The sequence below is a fragment of the Crotalus tigris genome, unplaced genomic scaffold, assembly GCF_016545835.1.
Source record: "Crotalus tigris isolate CLP2741 ecotype Arizona unplaced genomic scaffold, ASM1654583v1 scf7180000018925.3142382, whole genome shotgun sequence".
NCBI classification, from domain to species: Eukaryota; Metazoa; Chordata; class Lepidosauria; order Squamata; family Viperidae; genus Crotalus; species Crotalus tigris.
In genome coordinates this window covers 1,100,669-1,120,385 of record NW_024097278.1, presented here as the reverse complement: position 1 = coordinate 1,120,385, position 19,717 = coordinate 1,100,669, and the positions used below count along the sequence as shown (strand labels likewise).

General features: G+C 42.9%; 1 protein-coding gene across 2 annotated transcripts; it reads right to left on the bottom strand.

Annotated features, from left to right (window-relative positions):
* Nucleotides 1-404: 404 nt before the first annotated feature.
* PRPF18 (pre-mRNA processing factor 18) lies at nucleotides 405-18,362 on the bottom strand. Of its 2 annotated transcripts, XM_039357521.1 has the most exons (11): nucleotides 18,213-18,362; nucleotides 16,059-16,136; nucleotides 15,915-15,941; nucleotides 11,431-11,535; nucleotides 10,098-10,211; nucleotides 8,600-8,746; nucleotides 7,042-7,110; nucleotides 6,269-6,409; nucleotides 5,048-5,119; nucleotides 4,157-4,312; nucleotides 405-4,014 (listed from the first exon to the last, which is right to left on the bottom strand). In XM_039357521.1, exons 1-11 carry the CDS (start codon nucleotides 18,276-18,278, stop codon nucleotides 3,934-3,936), a joined length of 1,056 nt encoding a protein of 351 aa, XP_039213455.1. In that variant the 5' UTR covers nucleotides 18,279-18,362; the 3' UTR covers nucleotides 405-3,933. The 2 variants fall into 2 exon arrangements, with proteins under 2 accessions (XP_039213455.1, XP_039213456.1); XM_039357522.1 differs by lacking the exon at nucleotides 15,915-15,941 and having other exon boundaries at nucleotides 3,873-4,014.
* Nucleotides 18,363-19,717: the final 1,355 nt, after the last annotated feature.

The following is a 19,717-nucleotide window of genomic DNA, read 5'->3' as shown; positions in this document are numbered from 1 at the left end:
CCCTTCTCCTTTCCCGCTTTGTATATGCATTTGCACCATACCAAATGGTGGGTAGGGTTTATTTTTTAAACAATATTATATGCAGTTGGGTGTTGACAGTGTTGGGAAGAGGGGGGGGGGAAAGGATGTTGGTTTTGTTTTTCAATCCAATATTAGTTTTGGATACGGCAGACCCATTCAGGTGCTATCATGATGACCAGTTATACTGCTTAGTTAATTAGATATAAAGAAGGGTGCGTGTATATATATACACACACATATATATATACACATATGATTGACTCTAGTTCCACATTTTTTTAAAAAAAAAAATTCTTCTGAAATTGACTGTAAAGCATGTAAAATGATTTTGACTCCTGTACAGCAGTGATCAAGAAGACGAGATACTCTGTAGAGTTGCAAGATTTTTTTTTAAATCAGCTTTTAATTTATTCTTTTTTGTATTAAGAATTTGTATAGTTATCTTTACATTTTGCAAAAACGGTGTGGTCAACACTTCCTTATTAAAGCATTTTCAAGATGAAAAGTCTGACCGTGTCTGCAGCTTTTTTTGAACCCCTGCGTTCTTCAGCCTGTCTTATCGTTTTATTTGTTTGCCATAAACTGCCATCCCATACTGTGCAAAGTGAAAAAGTTGTTCCAATCTCCCATGCCATACAAAAATCAATGTTATTCATGAGTTGGAGTACCCATCAATTCATTTTTTTGAACTGAAAAAGCTGCTGTCCACCTCCACAGCCTTTTTGACAATTCCCTTCTATCTCTCCGTTTTCCCATCAGATTTTTTTTTTTAGCATTTTTTTTCAAGAATTGCACACCCCTAAGAGTCAATTAAAAGTACCTATTTGGAGCTCAGGGTTGAAATGAGAAGTCCTTAGGTGCTGTCTGAGCTTGGTTGTTTTCTTGCAGAAGTTGCATGACCCAACTAGTAACATCATCAGTACTAGTTCGTGGGTAATGAAACATCTGCAAGAAAACAACCAAACTTAGCACCAAGGACTCTCATAACTGCTTACATTGTCCCCCAGAGCTGCTCATGTCATTACTAAATAGTCATCCTGGTTTGGGACAGTGAAAGATCAACTAATGGTGGTCTACACAAGTTCCACACTTGCCCTTATATGTCTCTCTTGCAGAACAAAATTACAGCCTTATAAATCGCAGAGGTATTTCCGAATTATTTAGAGACCATTTAATCGCTGAAAAAAATGTAGTGAAACCACTGAAATAAAGATCTGGGTTGTAACATGAGAGCAACTTCCAATTATATTAAACCTTAAGAACATCTCAAGGCTTCTATTTTTACGGCACCATTGGCTGAGCCCGAATTGCACCACGGCCTCGCGGTTTGTGCTCTCCTTCAGTACGGTTTAGAAAGTTTTGGACTTTGGACAAAAGTAATTGCCTATCTATCCTAAGAGACTTTGAAGTCAAACATGCTTAAACAGGAAAAAGAACCAGCCAAAACATGGGTCCTTGTAGCCAAACAGATCAGTTCTGCTTTTGGATGGAAGCTTAAATGAGCATTTTTCAAAAAGAAATAAATTGCTGTCTTTTCTTCAAAGATAATGAGGCTGGGCATGAAGAAGATTTTGGGGTAACAAAGAAGCCTGTTGGATGAGAATTAAAACTTTTTCAAACCCCAAGGAAGGAAGTCCAGTTGCCTTTTGGAAAAAAGCGTTTTTGGGACTGGGGGGATAATCTCTCCAGAACTTAAGTCCCCTAACACACATCCTCAAACTTTCCCCTGCCCCCTCCCCATTTTGGGAGAGGGGGGGAATTGGGGATGCAGGAAGCAATTGTTCCCGGGCATATAAATAGCAACAAATTTGCTCAAGCTGAGCTCAATCCCTACCAACTCCATGGGCACTTCCTAGCAATTTTCCTGCTAACACCAGGCAATAGCACTAACACTTAAGACTTATATACTGCTTCACAATGCTTTTACGGTCCTCTCTAAGCTTACAGAGTCGGCATCTTGCCCCTAACAATCTGACTCCTCATTTTACCGACCTCGGAAGGATGGAAGACTTGAGTCAACCTGGTCTTGTTTCACCAGCTTGTCTCACTACTCCTAATGAAAGGGTATCCAACCTTGGCAATTTTAAACCCTTGCTGGCTGGACAATCCTCGGAGTTGAAGTCCATAGCTATTGAGGTCTCCAAGGTTGGACGCTCCTGACCTTGAGCCAACAAGGATCGAACTGCCAGCAGTGGGCAGAGTTTGCCTGCAAGACTGCATTCTAACCACTGCGCCACCCGCAGTTCTAGCATTGGCACCGTCTCCTTCCAAGATGGTTTCAGAGCTGGGAGCATCGCATCTAAGAACTAACCAGCATCAACGCAAACCCATGGTCAATGCATGCTGCCACTCACTGGTAGCAATATAATATAAACTTCCATGCCATTTCAGGCACCTTTAGAATTCCTTTTGCAAAATTGTTTCCTCTATACGTGGACGATGAACTTACAGGATGCAAATGTACAGCAGAATCCAAAATGCCCTGTTTGTTTCCACTCATGGCAAAGCTGAACCGGATCTTCCTAATCTTATTCTAGCACTTCAACCACTCCAGCTTAATTGTGGCTGTTTTTATTTGAAATAGATTTTGTTTTATTGTAAAAAATAAAATACGAAACAGAAAAAAAAATCCATACATCCAGCACTAACCATGAAAAAGAAAAAATATTGGTGTACAAAAAAAGGAGAAAAAGTGATCCAAGTATCAAATAAATATTAAATATATAGGAACCACTCCAGATGGATGCTGGGGGGGGGGGAGAGAGAGAAAAGGATAAATTCTCCCTTTTACATAGCGGGTCTACAAATAGTTATAAGCTTTCCCATCCATTTAACAAAAATACTATATTAAACAAATATTCCAGGTGAGGGGATTCCTCGCTAATAATCAAATTTAACTGCGGCACTTTAAGTTAGTAAAATGATACCCTTTGTTTCAGTTAGCTTCCAAAATATTTGCACCTTTTTTTTTCAGATTTCAGTGGCACAGAAATAAATTCTCCAGAAGTAATAGGTAGGAAAGTACGTTATAAATTAAGAAACGCAGAGCAAATACTGATTTGTCGGTTCTTGAGGAGCAGGATATTAAAAGCTACCGTTAATGAACCGACTGACTTAATAATCTAATTATTATTGCCTGTAACCATAATAATCTATTTTAAAAATCCCAGAAGATTGACAAAAAAAAGGATCAAGAGTGCTATAATGAACTATCATGACAATATTTGAGGTTCCTATTAAGTCAGCGTCCAAGTTTAATGAACCACTATACAAAATCAGCAGGAAAACAATATAGAAGTAAAACGGAGGTTGCGTGTTTTAGATCTGAACCCAGAACCGGAGCACGTTCCAAACCAGCCTTTGACCAAACAGACGTGAATTTGGATGTTAACGTGAAGCAACTCCACATTTACAAATCTTCACTCGTTTGGGCAGTACTTACCCATAGCTTTGGGTTTAGGAACAAAAAATAATCTCTCCAAGTCTATTTGTTCACCTGCATCAGATAATCCTCTGTCATTAACATGTGTTTCTGCACATCACTTCTCTTAACATGACCCCCTACAAGATTTTCTTAGAGAGTTTCCTATAAAAACCATACAAAAAAATATATATATATACTATTTTACAGAAGCTTAAACCATTGTGACTGCTTGACTAGAATGTAAGTCAGTGTTGTTCAATCTGGTCAACTTGAAGCTGTGTGGACTTTAACTCCCAGAATTCCCCAGCCAGCCCATGGGCTGGCTGGGGAATTCTGGGAGTTGAAGTCCACACAGCTTCAAGTTGACCAAATTGAACAACACTGACCTCAGCAGTTTCTTCCAAGGCTTCAGAGGCAAAGTTCTCACAAAGACTGTCCCACGTCCATCTTGCCTGGCTCCCCAAGAGCAGAAACAGGTCGTGGCGTCGTCACAATGCGTTGTACTCCACACATTTGGATGGGTCAGTGGGGAAGTGCTTCTGGCAAATGGTCATTAGCCTCTTCAAACCCTGCGGAGATGGGGGCAAACAAGGAAGTGGGTCACAATCCCAGGGCCCAAGAGCCCCTGTAGGAGGGGGGAGATGTTGCATTCACACGACTTCTGCGTGGAAACAGCTGAGATGAACAAGTCCTCAGTTCTGTTCCTCTTACCTGGATGTATTTCCTCTGAGTCTCGTCATTCAAAACATGGGCCACGTGCTTGGAGAAGATCTTCTCTCGACCGGTACGGGCATGAATGCCAACCATAGTGACGCCAATTGGCCAGGGAGCGTTTCCAATAGCCATCTGGAGATAGGCGTCGTTGGCCTGCAGAAACAGCCCGGTCAGTATCAAGAAAGAGACTGAAGGTTTTTAAAAAAGAGAGTGGGTAATCATTTGTCCAAAATGATATAGACCAGTGGTTCTCAACCTTTTTAATGCCGCGACCCCCAACCGGTCGTAAGTCGAGGACTACTCAACTGGTGCAGCACCGTTTGCAGAATGGGACTTTTGGTGGGCTCAGCAGGGCAGAGACAGCCTAGACAATTCCTATTGGCTTTTGAAAGCCAATAGAATTAGACTCTATTCAAGAGAATCTATTCTATTGGCTTTCAAAAGCTAATAGAATAAAAGGGAGCAGCACAGCTAAGGAAAAGGGGGAAAAAAATGGCGGACTGCGTTGTTTGGCGACCCCCGTGAAATGGTCCTTTGACCTCAAATGGGGTCCCGACCCACAGGTTGAGAACCACTGATATAGGGGGCTGGACTAGAAGACCTCCAAGTATTCTGTTGTTCTGTTATTCCTTCCTTCTTTCCTTCCTTCCTTCCTTCCTCCCTCCCTCCATCGCTGGAGGTTTTTAAGAAGAGACTGGACAACCATTTGTCAAGCAGGGGTTCCTCTTTTATGACTTGTGGACTTCAACTCCCAGGGCAGGGGGGGAGGGGGGGCGGGGCCAGTTTTTGGGCTCTCGGTCTGTCTCTAAAAGGTTCGCCATCACTGTCTTAATCCAAAGAAGTTCCAGATTTCAAACGTGGTGAGACTTTTTAACAACGGGGCAGTACCTTCACATATTCCCTCTGCAACATGAACTTGATAATATCCGTGATGGATTCCTTGATGTCTGCCGGAAGAGTCTAGAAAGAGATGAAGATCAAACATGGAGTGAGGCGAAGGAACATACGGCATTAAGGCAGGTATTTCAAATTTCTACCTACCGGGGCAAGAAAGAAACAGAAACCCAATTAAAGGTACGATTGATGGCAATCCCAGCTAGGAATGTTTATTTTAAGCAGGTAAGAATAAGGATTAATGCTTATATTTGAGGGGGAAAAAAAACCCTTCCTTGTATGGATTCCTCAACTTACAACAGTTCACTTAGTGAACAAAGTTACCACAGCACTGAAAAAAAGTGAAATGTGACCATTTTTCACACCTATAAACCCATGATAAGCCTTAACAAATATTTAATAATAATAATAATAAGAAGAAGAAGAAGAAGAAGAAGAAGAAGAAGAAGAAGAAGAAGAAGAAGAAGAAGAAGAAGAAGAGGAGGAGGAGGAGGAGGACGAGGAGGAGGAGGAAGAAAGGAAGGAAGGAAGGAAGGAAGGAAGGAAGGAAGGAAGGAAGGAAGGAAGGGGAGGAGGAGGAGGAAAGGAAGGAAGGAAGGAAGGAAGGAGGAAGAGGAAAGGAAAGAAGGGAGGAGGAAGGAAGGAGGAGGAGAAGTAGTAGTAGTAGTAATAGTAGTAGCAGTAGTATAGTTGGAAGGGACCTTGGAGGTCATCTAGTCCAACCCCCTGCTCAGGCAGGAAACCCTACACCATTTCGGACAAATGGCTGTCCAGTCTCTTCTTAAAAACTTCCAGTGTTGGAGCATTCACCACTTCTGGAGGCAGGTTGTTCCCCTGGTTAATTGTTCTAACTGTCAGGAAATTTCTCCTTAGTTCTAAGTTGTTTCTCTCCTTGGTTAGTTTCCATCTGTTGCTTCTTTCATTGAGCAACAGAAATTTTGGGCTCAATTGTGGTCATAAGTCGAGGACCACCTGCTCCAGCAAAACTCAATGCTGGCAACAGAAGACAGGCCAATTGGAGGTGCTGTATCCACCCCGTGGGACACAAAACACTCCAGGAACAATTTTATTTCATGACCCAGCATATATCCAGCTGTCTGTTTGATTGAGAGCCCTGCTATTACAAAGGGGGGGGGGAAATATTGTCGATAGGATGCAGTTAGAAAAGAAGACCAAAGGAAGGGGGGGGAAAAAAAAACTTTGCAGGCCTGTTACCCTTTTGCGGAGTTTTCTGAAGAGAGGTCTGAGGTAAGACTCCGTCTGCTTCTGGGTGGCGCTGTTCAGCTTTCCGTGGACGTCCCGTTTCAAATAATCTTCTCTCGCGTTCAGGTCCTTTGCCCAAACTCCAAGAAGAAACTGGAGATGGTGTAAAACCTGGTTAAGCCACTTTTCGACATGGTACACTTAATCTGCAAGCCAATAGCGCCTCTAGAGGTGTGGATTCCAACTCCCATCATCCTCAGCTAACTGGATAGTCCTGGAAGTTGGAAGTCTAGCATTCTGAAAAGCACCTGGGCTGGGGAAGGGTTAGCTAGGACAGTACACTGGAAGCCATATCCCTACAGCAGTGTTTCTCAACCTTGACCATTTTAAGGCATGTGGACTTCAACTCCCAGAATTCCACAGCCAGCATTGCTGGCTGTGGAATTCTGGGAGTTGAAGTCCACATGCCTTAAAATGGTCAAGGTTGAGAAACACTGCCCTACAGTAAGAGGGATGAGATATATAAGTGGTGTAAAAGTTTTTACAATGTATGAAATGTAAAAATATTGGGATGGTGTTATGTGAAAGAAAAGTTTGGATATTTAAAGGTAGTTAATTTTGAGAAAACTGTGGCTGGTAAAAGAGTGGTTTGAATGCAGGGGGGAAATTGAGCTTAAATAAGAATCTTGAAAACAGGACGCATAATGACTTGATATAAAATCAAGACTCTCGGCAGCTGATCAGCAAGTTTACCGTTTTGAGGGATGTCTTGTTTGGCTTTTTACCTTCAAGAATTTAGTGATGATATCCATATCTTTATGGTCGTCCCCTTGACCTAAGGATTCTCCCAATGCCTGAGACAGACAGAGAAAGAAAACAAATTCAGATTTATTTCCAACAGTAGACCAGGATAAAAATGTACAAAACTCAACAACATTTTTATTTTAGGGATGAGAGTCAATGCAAGCAAGGATGTACTGGCTCTGGAGAAGACACTCTTCAGTTCTGGCGTTCCTTAAAAAAGGCGGAACCTTTTTTTCAAAATTTTATACAGGACAGTTATGAGAACACCCAAGATGGTTAGAGGATTGGAGGCTAAACCATGATGAATGGCTGCAGAAACTGGGTATCTCTAGTCCAGACCTGTCAAACACAAGGCCCGGGGGCCGGATGCGGCCCGCAAAGTGGTTTCATGTGGCCTGTGAAGCCATCCTGGAAACAGTGAGGGAACGGCCCCTGCTGCCTTGGCCCTGGCCCAGGCCAGCCGGGAGCCAATGTACAATTTTGTGGTGGCCATCTATGCTGAAACACATTCAGTCTTAGCTCTACAAGGCCATCTGGAAACAGCGAGGAACCAACCCCTGCTGCATCGGCCCTGCTCCCTGGGTGCATGCTGGGGAGGTGTCACCCTTTGTGAGGAATGAAGAAATGCACCATCGCCTGGAAGTGGCCAGCAAATGGCCCTCGCCTACTTCACATATCCAGCTTGATGGGCTCTGCCCCAGTCCCACCTCCTTCTGCCAGAGACCCTCAGATCTATCCCACTCCTGCCCAGGCCCCCACAGGTGCCCTTGACGTGAACGATGTAGAGCTGGCCACGCCCACCCAGTAGGCCACACCCACTCCATCCACGCCCACCAAGTAGGCCCCCCCCCCCAAGGGCAACCCCAATGCTGATGCGGCCCACCATGAAATTGAGTTTGACCCCTCTGCTCTAGTCTAATGAAGAGAAAGGGTGACATGATAGCTATCTTCCAGTATTCTTGGCTATCACAGGAAAGAGGAGGACAACCTATTTTCCAAAGCATCCGAGAGCAAGGGAAGAAGTAACGAGTGGAAGATCATTAAAGAGAGATTCAACCTAGAATTAAAGAGAAACTTCCCAACAGTGAGAACAAATACGCAGTGGAATGGCTTGCCTCCAGAAATTGTGGGTGCTGGAGGTTTTTAAGAAAAGATTGGACAGTCACTTTTCCAGAATGGTATACAGGGCAGGGATAGGCAACCTTGGCCCTTTTATGACTCGTGGACTTCAACTCCCAGAATTCCTGAGCCAGCATGGCTCAGCTTGGAAACTCTCTTTTTCCCCTCAGCATGGCTGGCTCAGGAATTCTGGGAGTTGAAGTCCACGAGTCATAAAAGAGCCAAAGTTGCCTACCCCTGGACTAGATTGTCAAGAGGATAGTTGCTCCTATGGACTAAATCCCAACCAAACAAGGCACACCTTGTCAAAGCAACAGGAACAGAAATTCCTACAAGGCAGAGTTTGTCTGGTTCTCTTTTGCTTGGTCCAACTTATCCGTGTGAATAGGCATTATCCCCGGCCAAAATGTCACCCAATACCTCTAATTCTTCAATGGTCGTGTTCTCTTCGTGGACTTTGAGGTCGTTCTGTGCGTCATCCTCGCCTTGTTCCTGCCCACCAACGATCTCGTTCAGATATTCATGATCAATCTTATCTAAAGCAGCCTTCAGATCATTTCTCAATCCCTACAAAAAAAAAAAAGGGAAACTATTTAAGGAATATGTCAAATGAATTGGAAGAGCTACACAAAATTCAGACTAGATCAGGGGTAGGCAGCCTTGGCTCTTTTATGACTGGTGGACTTCAACTCCCAGAATCCCTGAGCCGGCATGGCTCAGCTTGGAAACCTCTCCCTTTCCCCTCAACATGGGTGGCTCAGGAATTCTGGGAGTTGAAGTCCACGAGTCATAAAAGAGCCAAGGTTGCCTACCCCTGGACTATATTGTCAAGAGGATGCTCCTATGGACTAAATCCCAACCAAACAAGGCACACCTCAGGGTGGCTGGCTCAGGAATTCTGGGAGTTGAAGTCCACGAGTCATGAAGGGGCCATAGTTTCCCCCATGCTGGCTCAGGAATTCTGGGAGTTGAAGTCCGTGAGTCATAAAAGAGCCAAGGTTGCCTACCCCTGGACTAGATTGTCAAGCTGGTAATCTTTAGTTGTATAGAGGCAGTCCTCGACTTACAACAGTTTGTTTAGTGACCGTGCAAAGTTACAACGGCATTGAACAAAGGGACTTATGGCCGTTTTTCAGAGTTACGACCGTCACAGCATCCCCACGATCACGTGATCAAAATTCTGGCAACTGACTCATAACTGCCGTGATTCACTCAGCAACTGTGGCAAGGCAGGTCGTAAAACAGGGTGGAACGTAGCAACAGAAATTTGGGGGTCAGTTGTGGTCATAAGTTGAGGACTACCTGTCCTTTTAAGGAACTCAAGACAGGTCTTCACCTTTAGCCAAAATCTTGGAGCTACCCAAGATCAGTGTCAGGATGACATAAAATACGCAATATATAGGATCTGGCACATCAGAATCTGCAGAACTGCAGTGCTCCTGCATCTAAAGTCCTTCACGTAAATCTGACAGAAACACATAATGGCCCCATGCCTAAACCTTCGTTGTGTCAAACCATAAGCCACAACTTAAACATTCATTCTCTTTTTAAAATCTCCATGTAAACTGCAAAGCCAATACACAGAGCAAGGGATGAAAAGCAGGCACAATTTCATTACGCTTTTCTCTCAAATCATCCACATACTCATGACGACTCTGGGCAAATTCCAAATAAACAAGCCCAAACTGACTCTCTTATGAACTCGGTTCTGAAGACTTTGTACCAACCAGTTCCTAAGCAAGAGAAAAGGTGTGCTGTGTTTCACCAGGGAAGCAAAAAAGGTATTATAAATAAAATATCGTTTTGGTAATATACTGACAGATCCTTTAAAGCTGTGGAGAGAAGAAAGAAGTGGTTGTTTATAGGGCTCCTGTATAAATTATTTCAGCATTTAATCTACCTTAATGAACAGGCTTACCTTGTTCACTTCCGGGGCCAGAATTTCTATTTTTCGCAATCGCTGAAAGGCATCATAATCTGTTTCCCCAAACAGTCTGACGGGCTCCCCTCTTTCTCTCAGTCTCCTAATGACCTGAAAAAAGTCAGCAAAATTCTCCGATATGCCAACTGGAAAACACCAATCTATACGTTTGTGGAAGGGAGGGGCTCCATTTAGGTGAGCGCTCTATACTGAGGAACATCAAAGGCATTCAAGAAACATCACAATTGGGGGATTTAACTCAGGAGAGGGTTCATCTCAAACATGGATGGATGATATAGATAGAGAGATGATTGATAGATCAATGAGAGAGAGAGATGGATGACAGAATAGATAGACAGGCAGATGAGATAGATGATGATGACGATGATGAAGAAGATAGGCAGGTAGATAGATGAGAGAGAGAGAGAGAGAGAGAGAGAGAGAGAGAGAGAGATAATAGGTAGGTAAGTAGATGTAGATAGATAGATAGATAGGTAGATAGATAGATAGATAGATAGATAGATAGATAGATAGATAGATAGATATAGATAGATGTAGATAGATAGAGATGATAGATGATATAGAGATAGATATATAGATGTAGATAGATAGAGATGATATAGAGATAGATGATAGATAGATATGATAGATGATAGATATATAGATATAGATGTAGATAAATAGTTAGAGATGATAGAGAAGATAGATGATAGATATAGATAGATGTAGCTAGATAGATAGATAGATAGATGTAGATAGATAGAGATGATAGATGATATAGAGATATATAGATGTAGATAGATAGTTATCGATGATATAGGATAGATGATAGATAGATATGATAGATGATAGATATAGAGATAGATATAGATGTAGATAAATAGTTAGAGATGATAGAGAAGATAGATGATAGATATAGATAGATGTAGCTAGCTAGCTGGATGGATGGATGGATGGATGGATGGATGGATGGATGGACGGACAGACAGACAGATAAAGAGGGAGGGGGGGAGAGAGAGAGAGAGAGAGAGAGGGAGAGATAGAGCCACAAGCTTAATGTGGAATTTCCAACATCACCTCTGCGGCATCCAGGCAATCCTAATAAGATAAAATTGGGGGCGGTTCCAGCCTACTGCTTCACCTGCCTCCTGACCTAGGAAGCCTTGTCCCGATGACACAAGATTAGCAACTTGTGGTGCTCTCAAAACTCTCCATCCTCTCTGAGAGTACATGACAGGCAGGACAACAGTCCCAGGGGGATGAGTGGCCCACACCAAGTACAAAGTGACGGTAGCTAAAATAGGAGCACGTCCAAATCCTTTGGCTTTACCTCTTGTCTAGAAAGAGTCATGGGCAACTTCTCCTCTGCCAGCTCCAGCTCCAGCACCGGATTTGAAGACGCTGGGTTTTCGTCCTGTTCTGCCTCATCATTGACCTAAATAGTGTTGAGGAGTACAACATAACCCACAGCTTTAAATATGAACACAGAACATGGATATCCCACACCTAATAATGAGCAGCCGGGCAGAGAAGCAGAACTTCCTCTAGAACGCCCAATAAAATCGCTGAGTTAGCACTTCTTTTGTTTTTAGGACTGCATCATTGTTCCAGGCTGAGTCAGGCACTACAAATGATGCAAAAACTCCACCCAGTTTAGAACAGGGGTCTTCAAACTTGGCCCTTTGATGACTTGTGGACTTCAACTCCCAGAATTCCTCAGCCAGCATGGGGGAACTATGGCCCCTTCATGACTTGTGGACTTCAACTCCCAGAATTCCTCAGCCAGCATGCCTGGCTGAGGAATTCTGGGAGTTGAAGTCCACAAGTTATCAAAGGGCCAAGTTTGAAGACCCCCTGAGTTAGAAGGTAAACACTTCTGGACCAGCTTCACGAAGGACGTGGACTATCGGGAAAAAAATTAAAAGTAAATATTTTTGTAAAGGGAACCGGTTAAGATTTGAGAGTCGATGCTTTCACAGTTAAGTAACCGGGGACTTTAAAAATGTACATGATTTACACATGTCACGTTAGAGAACATAAGGAGATCCACCTCTGTCACATAATTCGATTCTTGCTGGGAGGCAAACTCTGGTTTGCACCAACAAAGCTGACTAGTCCAAACATAACCACAATCTACAGCTTAATTAAAGGAGAAAGAGAGGAAAAGAATGCAAACAGAGGAGGGGGGAAAGAGATTGCCTATCAATTGGGCCCATTCCTGTTGCTTTTTCAAAAAAAATTAAAAGTACAGGCAGTCCTCCACTTGCAACCACGACTGGGCCCAAAATTGTTAAGGGAGTTTTGCCCCGTTTTACGACCTTTCTTGCCACAGTTGCTAAGTGAATCACTGCAGCAGTTAAGTTGTTAAGTGAATCTGGCTTTCCTCGTTGACTTTGTCAGACGTTTGCAAAAGGGGATTGGGTGACCCCGGGACATTGCAACCGTCGTAAATACGAGTTGGTTGCCAAGCGTCCGAATTTTGACGACATGACCAGGGAGATACTGCCATGGTCTTAAATGTGTAAAACGGCCATAAGTCACTTTTCTCAGTACTGTTGTAACTTCAAACGGTCACTAAATGAATGGTTGTTAAGTCGAGAACTACCTGGATGCCACCGAGGCAGAAATATCTCTGGATGCAAGTAACACAACACAAAAAAACCTTCTCAACTGAAAACCATTGGAGAAAATATTTAGCGTGTGTTTATAACAGGGGTCTTCAAACGTGGCCCTTTTATGACCTGTGGACTTCAACTCCCAGAATTCCTCAGCCAGCATGCCTGGCTGAGGAATTCTGGGAGTTGAAGTCCACAAGTCATAAAAGGGCAAGGTTTGAAGACCCCTGGTTTATACGTTAGACCAGGGGTAGGCAACCTTGGCTCTTTTATGACTCGTGGATTTCAGCTCCCAGAATTCCTGAGCCAGCATGAGGAAAACTTTGGCCCCTTCATGACTTGTGGACTTCAGGTCCCAGAATTCCTGAGCCAGCATGGCTCAGCATGGAAACCTCTCCCTTTTCCCTCAGCATGGCTGGCTCAGGAATTCTGGGAGTTGAAGTCCACGAGTCATAAAAGAGCCGAGGTTGCCTACCCCTGCGTTAGAATAACACAAGCTGGCACGACAGCAGCCATCATTTCTGTCCAACTGAGTGAATCCAAGATATATTTCAAAATTTCCAAAAGGTAAAGAGATCTTCAGAGAATATAAAATAATGCCCTATGTTGCGTTAGCAGGTCACAAACATAACGCATACACCTCTGAAACAGGAAGGAGGTTATGAAAACAGTGGAATTGAGTCCAAGATGGAGAAAAAGTTGCAAATCCTTCCATCAGCTGGACTTCACCGCAAGCAATGGGTGTTCACAAAAACATAAAATGCATGGTTTTCAATTCTGTAAGCCAACCAGACATTTATAAGCTAAGCCAGTGTAAGCAAAGCAAAAAGCATCTATGATGGTATAATATTATCGTATTTGTGCACTGGGTAACAAAGGTGTACACGCAAAGCACTCTGCATCATTCAGATGAACTGGAACATCTCAAAAAATATGTTTCATTAGAACATTTCCTTAGGAAATTGATTTTGTCTACACTATTAGCCTAACTGGCCTAACTTTTTTCCAAGGTGAACTCCAAGGATTAAACCAGGAGTCTTCAAACTTGGCCCTTTTGTAACTTGTGGACTTCAACTCCCAGAATTCCTCAGCCAACGTGCCTGGCTGAGGAATTCTGGGAGTTGAAGTCCACACGTCACAAAAGGGCCAAGTCTGAAGATCCCTCGACTAAACTGTGATCAGTTATCTGGCCATATTGCAATACCAGAGATTCAATTTACTAAAACCAGATCTTTCCTATTAGTTATTTCTCTGTTCCTAAATATAACAAATAGCATCCATCTCTTCTTCTCTTATCATATTCCTTCAGAAGAAAAATATTCCTTCCTGGATAAACTTTTTGTCAATGATGGTTTCTTAGCTGAGGAAATCTTTTAAAACATTGCGACCTCGATCTTGGCTCATTCTGGATCTTATCCTTCCTCTTGCTACTTTTACAAGTTACTGATTTTGGATTAACTGTTCTCCACCCTACTCAGGTCACTTTTAAGCACATCTCAAAGCTTACTGGGCAGACCAATTTTTAAAATATATCTGACTATTTCTCATTTGCATGGAAATTGTTTGTGACTATGCATGTCGTATTTCAACCAGCAACATCTTCTTTTCCCTGTGGAATTTCTGGCCTTCGAATCCCATCCGACTTGAATCCAATTCCAACTTTCTACCTGTAGTTTTGAAATCAATTTTATTTTATTCATTTATTTATTTACTGTTGATTTTATTTCATAACGACCCATTTCCTCAGAGTTCCCTCTCATCACTCGGGGCAATTTAATCAATAAAATTAAGTATTAAAACCAGAATATTTTAAGATTAAAACTTCTTAAAATCTGAAATGTGTAACAACAAAGAGCAACAAAGTTGATCAGGGGACTGGAGACTAAAACATACAAGGAGCGGTTGCTGAAATTGGGTATGTCTACTTTAATGATAGCCGTGTTCCAATATCTCAGGGGCTGCCACAAAGAAGAGGGAGTCAAGCTATTCTCCAAGGCGCCTGAAGGCAGGACAAGAAGCAACGGATGGAAACTAATCAAGGAGAAAAGCAACCTGGAACTAAGGAGAAACTTCCTGACAGTTAGAACAATTAACCAGTGGAACAACCTGCCTCCAGAAGCGGTGAATGCTCCAACACTGGAAGTTTTTAAGAAGAGACTGGACAGCCATTTGTCTGAAATGGTATAGGGTTTCCTACCTGAGCAGGGGGTTGGACTAGATGACCTACAAGGTCTCTTCCAACTTTATTATCATTGTTGTTGTTTTCTATTCTAATCTAAAATGAGGACCCAGATTGTGGGGGGGGCAATATATTATTATTATTATTATTATTATTATTATTATTATTATTATTATTATTATTGGTTGCCGCTGATTCAATTGTGAAATCTGTGCCACAGATTTGGTCAGGATAACTGTAGACTGCGTTCTATGTTTCTTCTTCTACTTCCCGAGAAATGAACCTCTTGGTTTCTTTTCCTTCCATAATGCAAATTGCTAAACTAAACCACCCACATTGCTTTTGCTCAGATTGAGGTAAGAAGGGGAGGGGAAAAACCTCTTTTAGATTATCTATTTGTTTTGAAGTATCCTGTATTATTACTATTTTCCCCTAGCTGATCAAATACAAGCTGTTATAGTCCCAAAGGTGCTTCTTCCAAAAGGCAGCTGGACTTTCTTGGCTGTTTCCTTTGAAAGCGTTTCGCTTTCCATCCAATCGTTGTACTGAAGAAGCTTCTTGGTTGAGAAACAAAATGTTTTTGAAGGAAAAAAATAAAATCAAGAAAATCCAGTTGCCTTTTGGAAAAAGCAACCTTTGGGACAACCGTGACCTGGAGGACTCAGAATCTCCACAGACACAAGAATAATAAGACACAAGCTATTATTCCGTTCCCTTTGTAAAACTGTTTCTTTCCAGCCAAGGAAATACCAATCGATAGAAGGCTGGGTTTCACAGGCAAAATCAATCAAGCCAGCAATTTAACAGCTTCTGATCTTGGCTCAAGAGCAGGGCTGCTTAAATCAGGTCCACTCTGCATGCCTGGTGGGCACAACACAAAAAAAAATAAGAGCAGCTTCATTCTCAAGCAGCCTCATGCCCTGGATACAGGAAGCCAAAGTCAAAATAAAAAAAACTCAAATAGCTTCATATTCATGCACGGCTCTTCCTGCGTTGCAAACTTAGCTCGGGAACTCGTACCTCTCTCGGTGGCGTCTCACTTACTGGCTAAAGTGTGCAGGTGACAGAATGAGAGAAATAACTGGGATTAATATATTTTAATACAGGACCAAAGACAATCCGCATAACTAGACGGTGACACTGACTTGAACAGGAAGCCAATACCTTGTAACCGCATCTTTGGAAATACGCCTCTTCGTCCTTTTTGGCTAGTTCGCTGCGCTTGAAATATTTCTTATTTCCCTAAACGAGAGAAACCACAACCATATTTCTTATTTCCCTAAAAGAGAGAAACCACAGGCAAAATCTTGCATTTTTTTCCTTCAATTTTTTTTTAACAATGCATGTTTTACACACAGAGTGATCAATAAACCCTTTCCCACCTATGCAACACATGTAAAGTGAGTTGTAACATTTTAGATGTTCATATTCAATCATTCTATCCCAAAATGTATTTAAATGAGTAGTACTCTATTGGGAAACGTTTTGTTGAAACGAAAGTAATTTTATAGGTGTTGCAGTATAAAATGTGGTGAAGACTTGGTTACAATCTGCTTCTGGGAAAAACACACGAGGGGTGTTTTAAACCGGAATGACACATTTTCAAACAATACCTATTCCTGTGGGGTCCTTGAGTTTGTTTTCTTGCAGACATTTCATGACTCAACTAGCTAACATCATCACTGCTAGAGAGGGAAGTTTGCTCTTACTAGTTTGGTAATGAAACGCCTGCAGGAAAACCACCAAAATCAGAAAGCACCAAAGACGCCATGTCAACCATGAGCTACAAATATCCAATCTCCCCGTAGTTTTCTGACCTACACCCAGTAGTCCCTTATCAAAACAGGCTGGATTTACCAATAAAAGAGAATATTTGCAGCCAGGGTTTAAACGAGGGGTCCTTGGTGTTCTCTGAGCTTGGACGTTTTCTTGCAGATGTTTCATGACCCAACTAGGGAACATCATCAATGCTAGGAGAGGAGTTTGCTCAAAGATTTGAATTGTGGTGTTCTCTGAGCTTGTTTTCTTGCAGACCTTTCATTACCTGATTAGGTAACATCTTCAATTTTAGAAGGAGTGGAGTGTGTGGAGAGGAGGACTGTGGGGTCTTTAATGCTCTCTTGAGCTTGCTTGTTTTCCTGCAGACATTTCATGACCCAACTAGGGAATATCATCGGTACTGATCAATAGTACTAAGTAAAACCATCAGTGCTTGAAAGGAATGAGGTTTGCAGGGGGGAGGAGGAGGGGGAGGAAGAGGAGGGTTATTATTATTGTGCTCTTCTTGGTACTCTCTGAGCTTGGTTGTTTTCTTGCAGATGTTTCATGACCCAACCAGGTAACATCACCAATGCCAGGAGACAGTGGGGTTTGTGGAATGGAGGAGGAGGAGGAGAAGAAAAGGAGGAGAAAAGGAGGAGAAGGAAGAGGACTGTGATGTCCTTGGTGCTCTCTGAGCTTGGTTGTTTCATTGCAGACGTTTCATGACCCAACCAGGTAACAACATCAGATTGTTGGATTTGGACATCCTGCTAGGCCAGAACCAGGCAGGTTAGCTTGTGGCTTCATGTGCTCTTTGAGGGCTTCTTGAATGAGTTTCTGATTTTTTCTTTCTTCAGCTAAACCATGCTGGGCTTCAATGGTTAGCTGGCCTAGACTCTGGTATCTGAAGGTAGATCTTTTTTAACACTTGTATCTTACCGTGTTTTCTTAATCAAGGCAAAAGATTAATATACTTTGCATATTAGCACTGGTTGCTGCGCTATGTGCTACATAGCATGGGAGGATCTGATGGTAACAAAATAATTAGCATTGTTTGCTATGCCATACGTTAAATAACCTCCTAAATATTGGTTTATTTCCTCTATAGGCCACATTTTTTTGACTCCAGCCTCTTCCTTCCAGGGTTTTCTCCTCCAAAACAGCCCTGCGAGGTAGGCCAGGTTGGGACAGGCCGGTTTCCACGGGCTCCATGTACCCTAAAAGGGAAGCAGGGAGGGGGGAACAAGCGGTCCCCCCACTTTGATACGCATTCTCGCTCTAACTAATTCGAATGTCCTCCTCCAAGGGCCTCCTAAGGCGATTTTCCAATAACAACAGCCCCGCAAAGTAGGCTAGGGTGGGAGAGGACGGCTCCCCCGGCCTCCCTGCACCCCAAAAGGGAAGCGAGAAGGGTGACAATCGGGTTCTTTCCCCTTTTAATGCCATCTGTCGCTCTAAATAATCCGAATTTCCGCTTCCAAGGGCTCCCGAAGGCGATCTCCCAACAACAACAGGCCTGCGAGGTAGGCCAGCGCTGGCCTGCTCCTTTGCTCTCACCTCCAGCAGCTCCTTCTCCTCCAGCAGCTTCCGCTTCCGCTCGATCTCCGCCTTGAGAACGTCCATCTCGCCTTTTTCCGCGGGGGAAAAAACAACCCCCCGGCCGTTTCCGGCTCGACCGGAAGTCCCGCAGCCAAACGACGGACGTCACTTCCGTACAGGAGCGCTGAAACGCGCCGCGGAAGACTCAGAGTTTAAAACTTTAGAGGGGCTTCCGGGCTACACGAGGAGTGACTTCCGAGTTCCTTTGGGAAAGGAATTGCGCCCGCACCCTTTGTTTGCCGGAGGGAAGCAAGTGGAGCAGTTGAGGTCCGCAGCCTGGCTGAGAGAGGGACATTTTAAATAGTTTTTTTTTTTTTAAATGCCATGGGTTATCCTCAAAGGATAAGGGGCAGAGGAAATATCAATCAATCAGAATTAGATTAGATAACCTTTATTGTCATTTTTTTCCCCCTGTGGGCACAATGGCACACGTTAAAAATGAAATTTAGTTGCTCCCTCTCAAAGTGAAACACATACATGACACACATTTAAAACATACTATATACAACATATGTGTAGACCTACATCCTTACATATAAGTAACATACAAATAGAGCTGGAAGGGACCTTGGAGGTCATCTAGTCCAACCCCCTACTCAAGCAGGAGACCCTGCACAGGTAGCCCTCACCTTACAACAGTTCATTAAGTGACCATTTAAAATTATTACGTAGAAGCACTAAAAAAAAGTCACACTTTTCACACTTACGACCTACCATCACAGCATCTCCATGGTCACGTCATTACAATTCGGACATTTGGCAACTGACTCGTACTTATGACGGTTGCAGCGTCCCGGGATCACGTGATGCTTTTTGTGCAACCTTCTGACAAGCAAAGTCCATGGGGAAGCCAGATTCACTTAACAACCATGTTGCTAGCTTAACAACTGCCGTGATTCACTTAATAACTGTGGCAAGAAATATTGTAAAATGGGGCAAAACTCACTTAACAATTGTCTCACTTAGCAACAGGGCTCAATTGTGGTCGTAAGTTGAGGATTACCTGTATTATCCTTGGGTTGCAAAGGACTCGAGCGTGTTTTATGTCACATTTGAATATTATCACCATCTCAATTTTTGCTACCATGGTGTGTTTCCTTAATGAAATGCAACCGTGCAGACACTTGATTGCCTGCTCTTGCAAATGCAATTGAGCAGAACATGATGCGGGCTGCAGAAATATTGCACATTTCTGAATTTGTTTTTAAAATCCCAAAATTATTGACCCTATCTGGGAACCAAACAGTCAAACCAAAGATCTCCAACCCATCCACCCACCCACCCTTTAAGGTGTTAGCATCACTCAAGGATCAGGCCAGGTCAGTAATTCTGCATTTATTTATTTTAAAATTTGCTTATCTTCCGGAAATCAATCTCAACTCTTCAACTTGCTTTGTCCTGGTGCAAAAATGTGGATGACCCCCAGGTGGTAGCAGGGAGTTCTCCATGGCTCTGCTGCCATC

Bases quoted from the DNA above. Each gene is read 5' to 3' on its own strand.
- PRPF18 (XM_039357521.1), bottom strand. From the start codon at position 18,278: ATGGACGTTCTCAAGGCGGAGATCGAGCGGAAGCGGAAGCTGCTGGAG. The intron at 5,120-6,268 runs GTAACAGGCCTG...ATCTCTTTCTAG, and splicing joins TCAGAAAACTCCGCAAAAGG to ACTCTTCCGGCAGACATCAA. The intron at 4,313-5,047 runs GTACTGCCCCGT...CTGTTTCTGCAG, and splicing joins TGCAGAGGGAATATGTGAAG to GCCAACGACGCCTATCTCCA.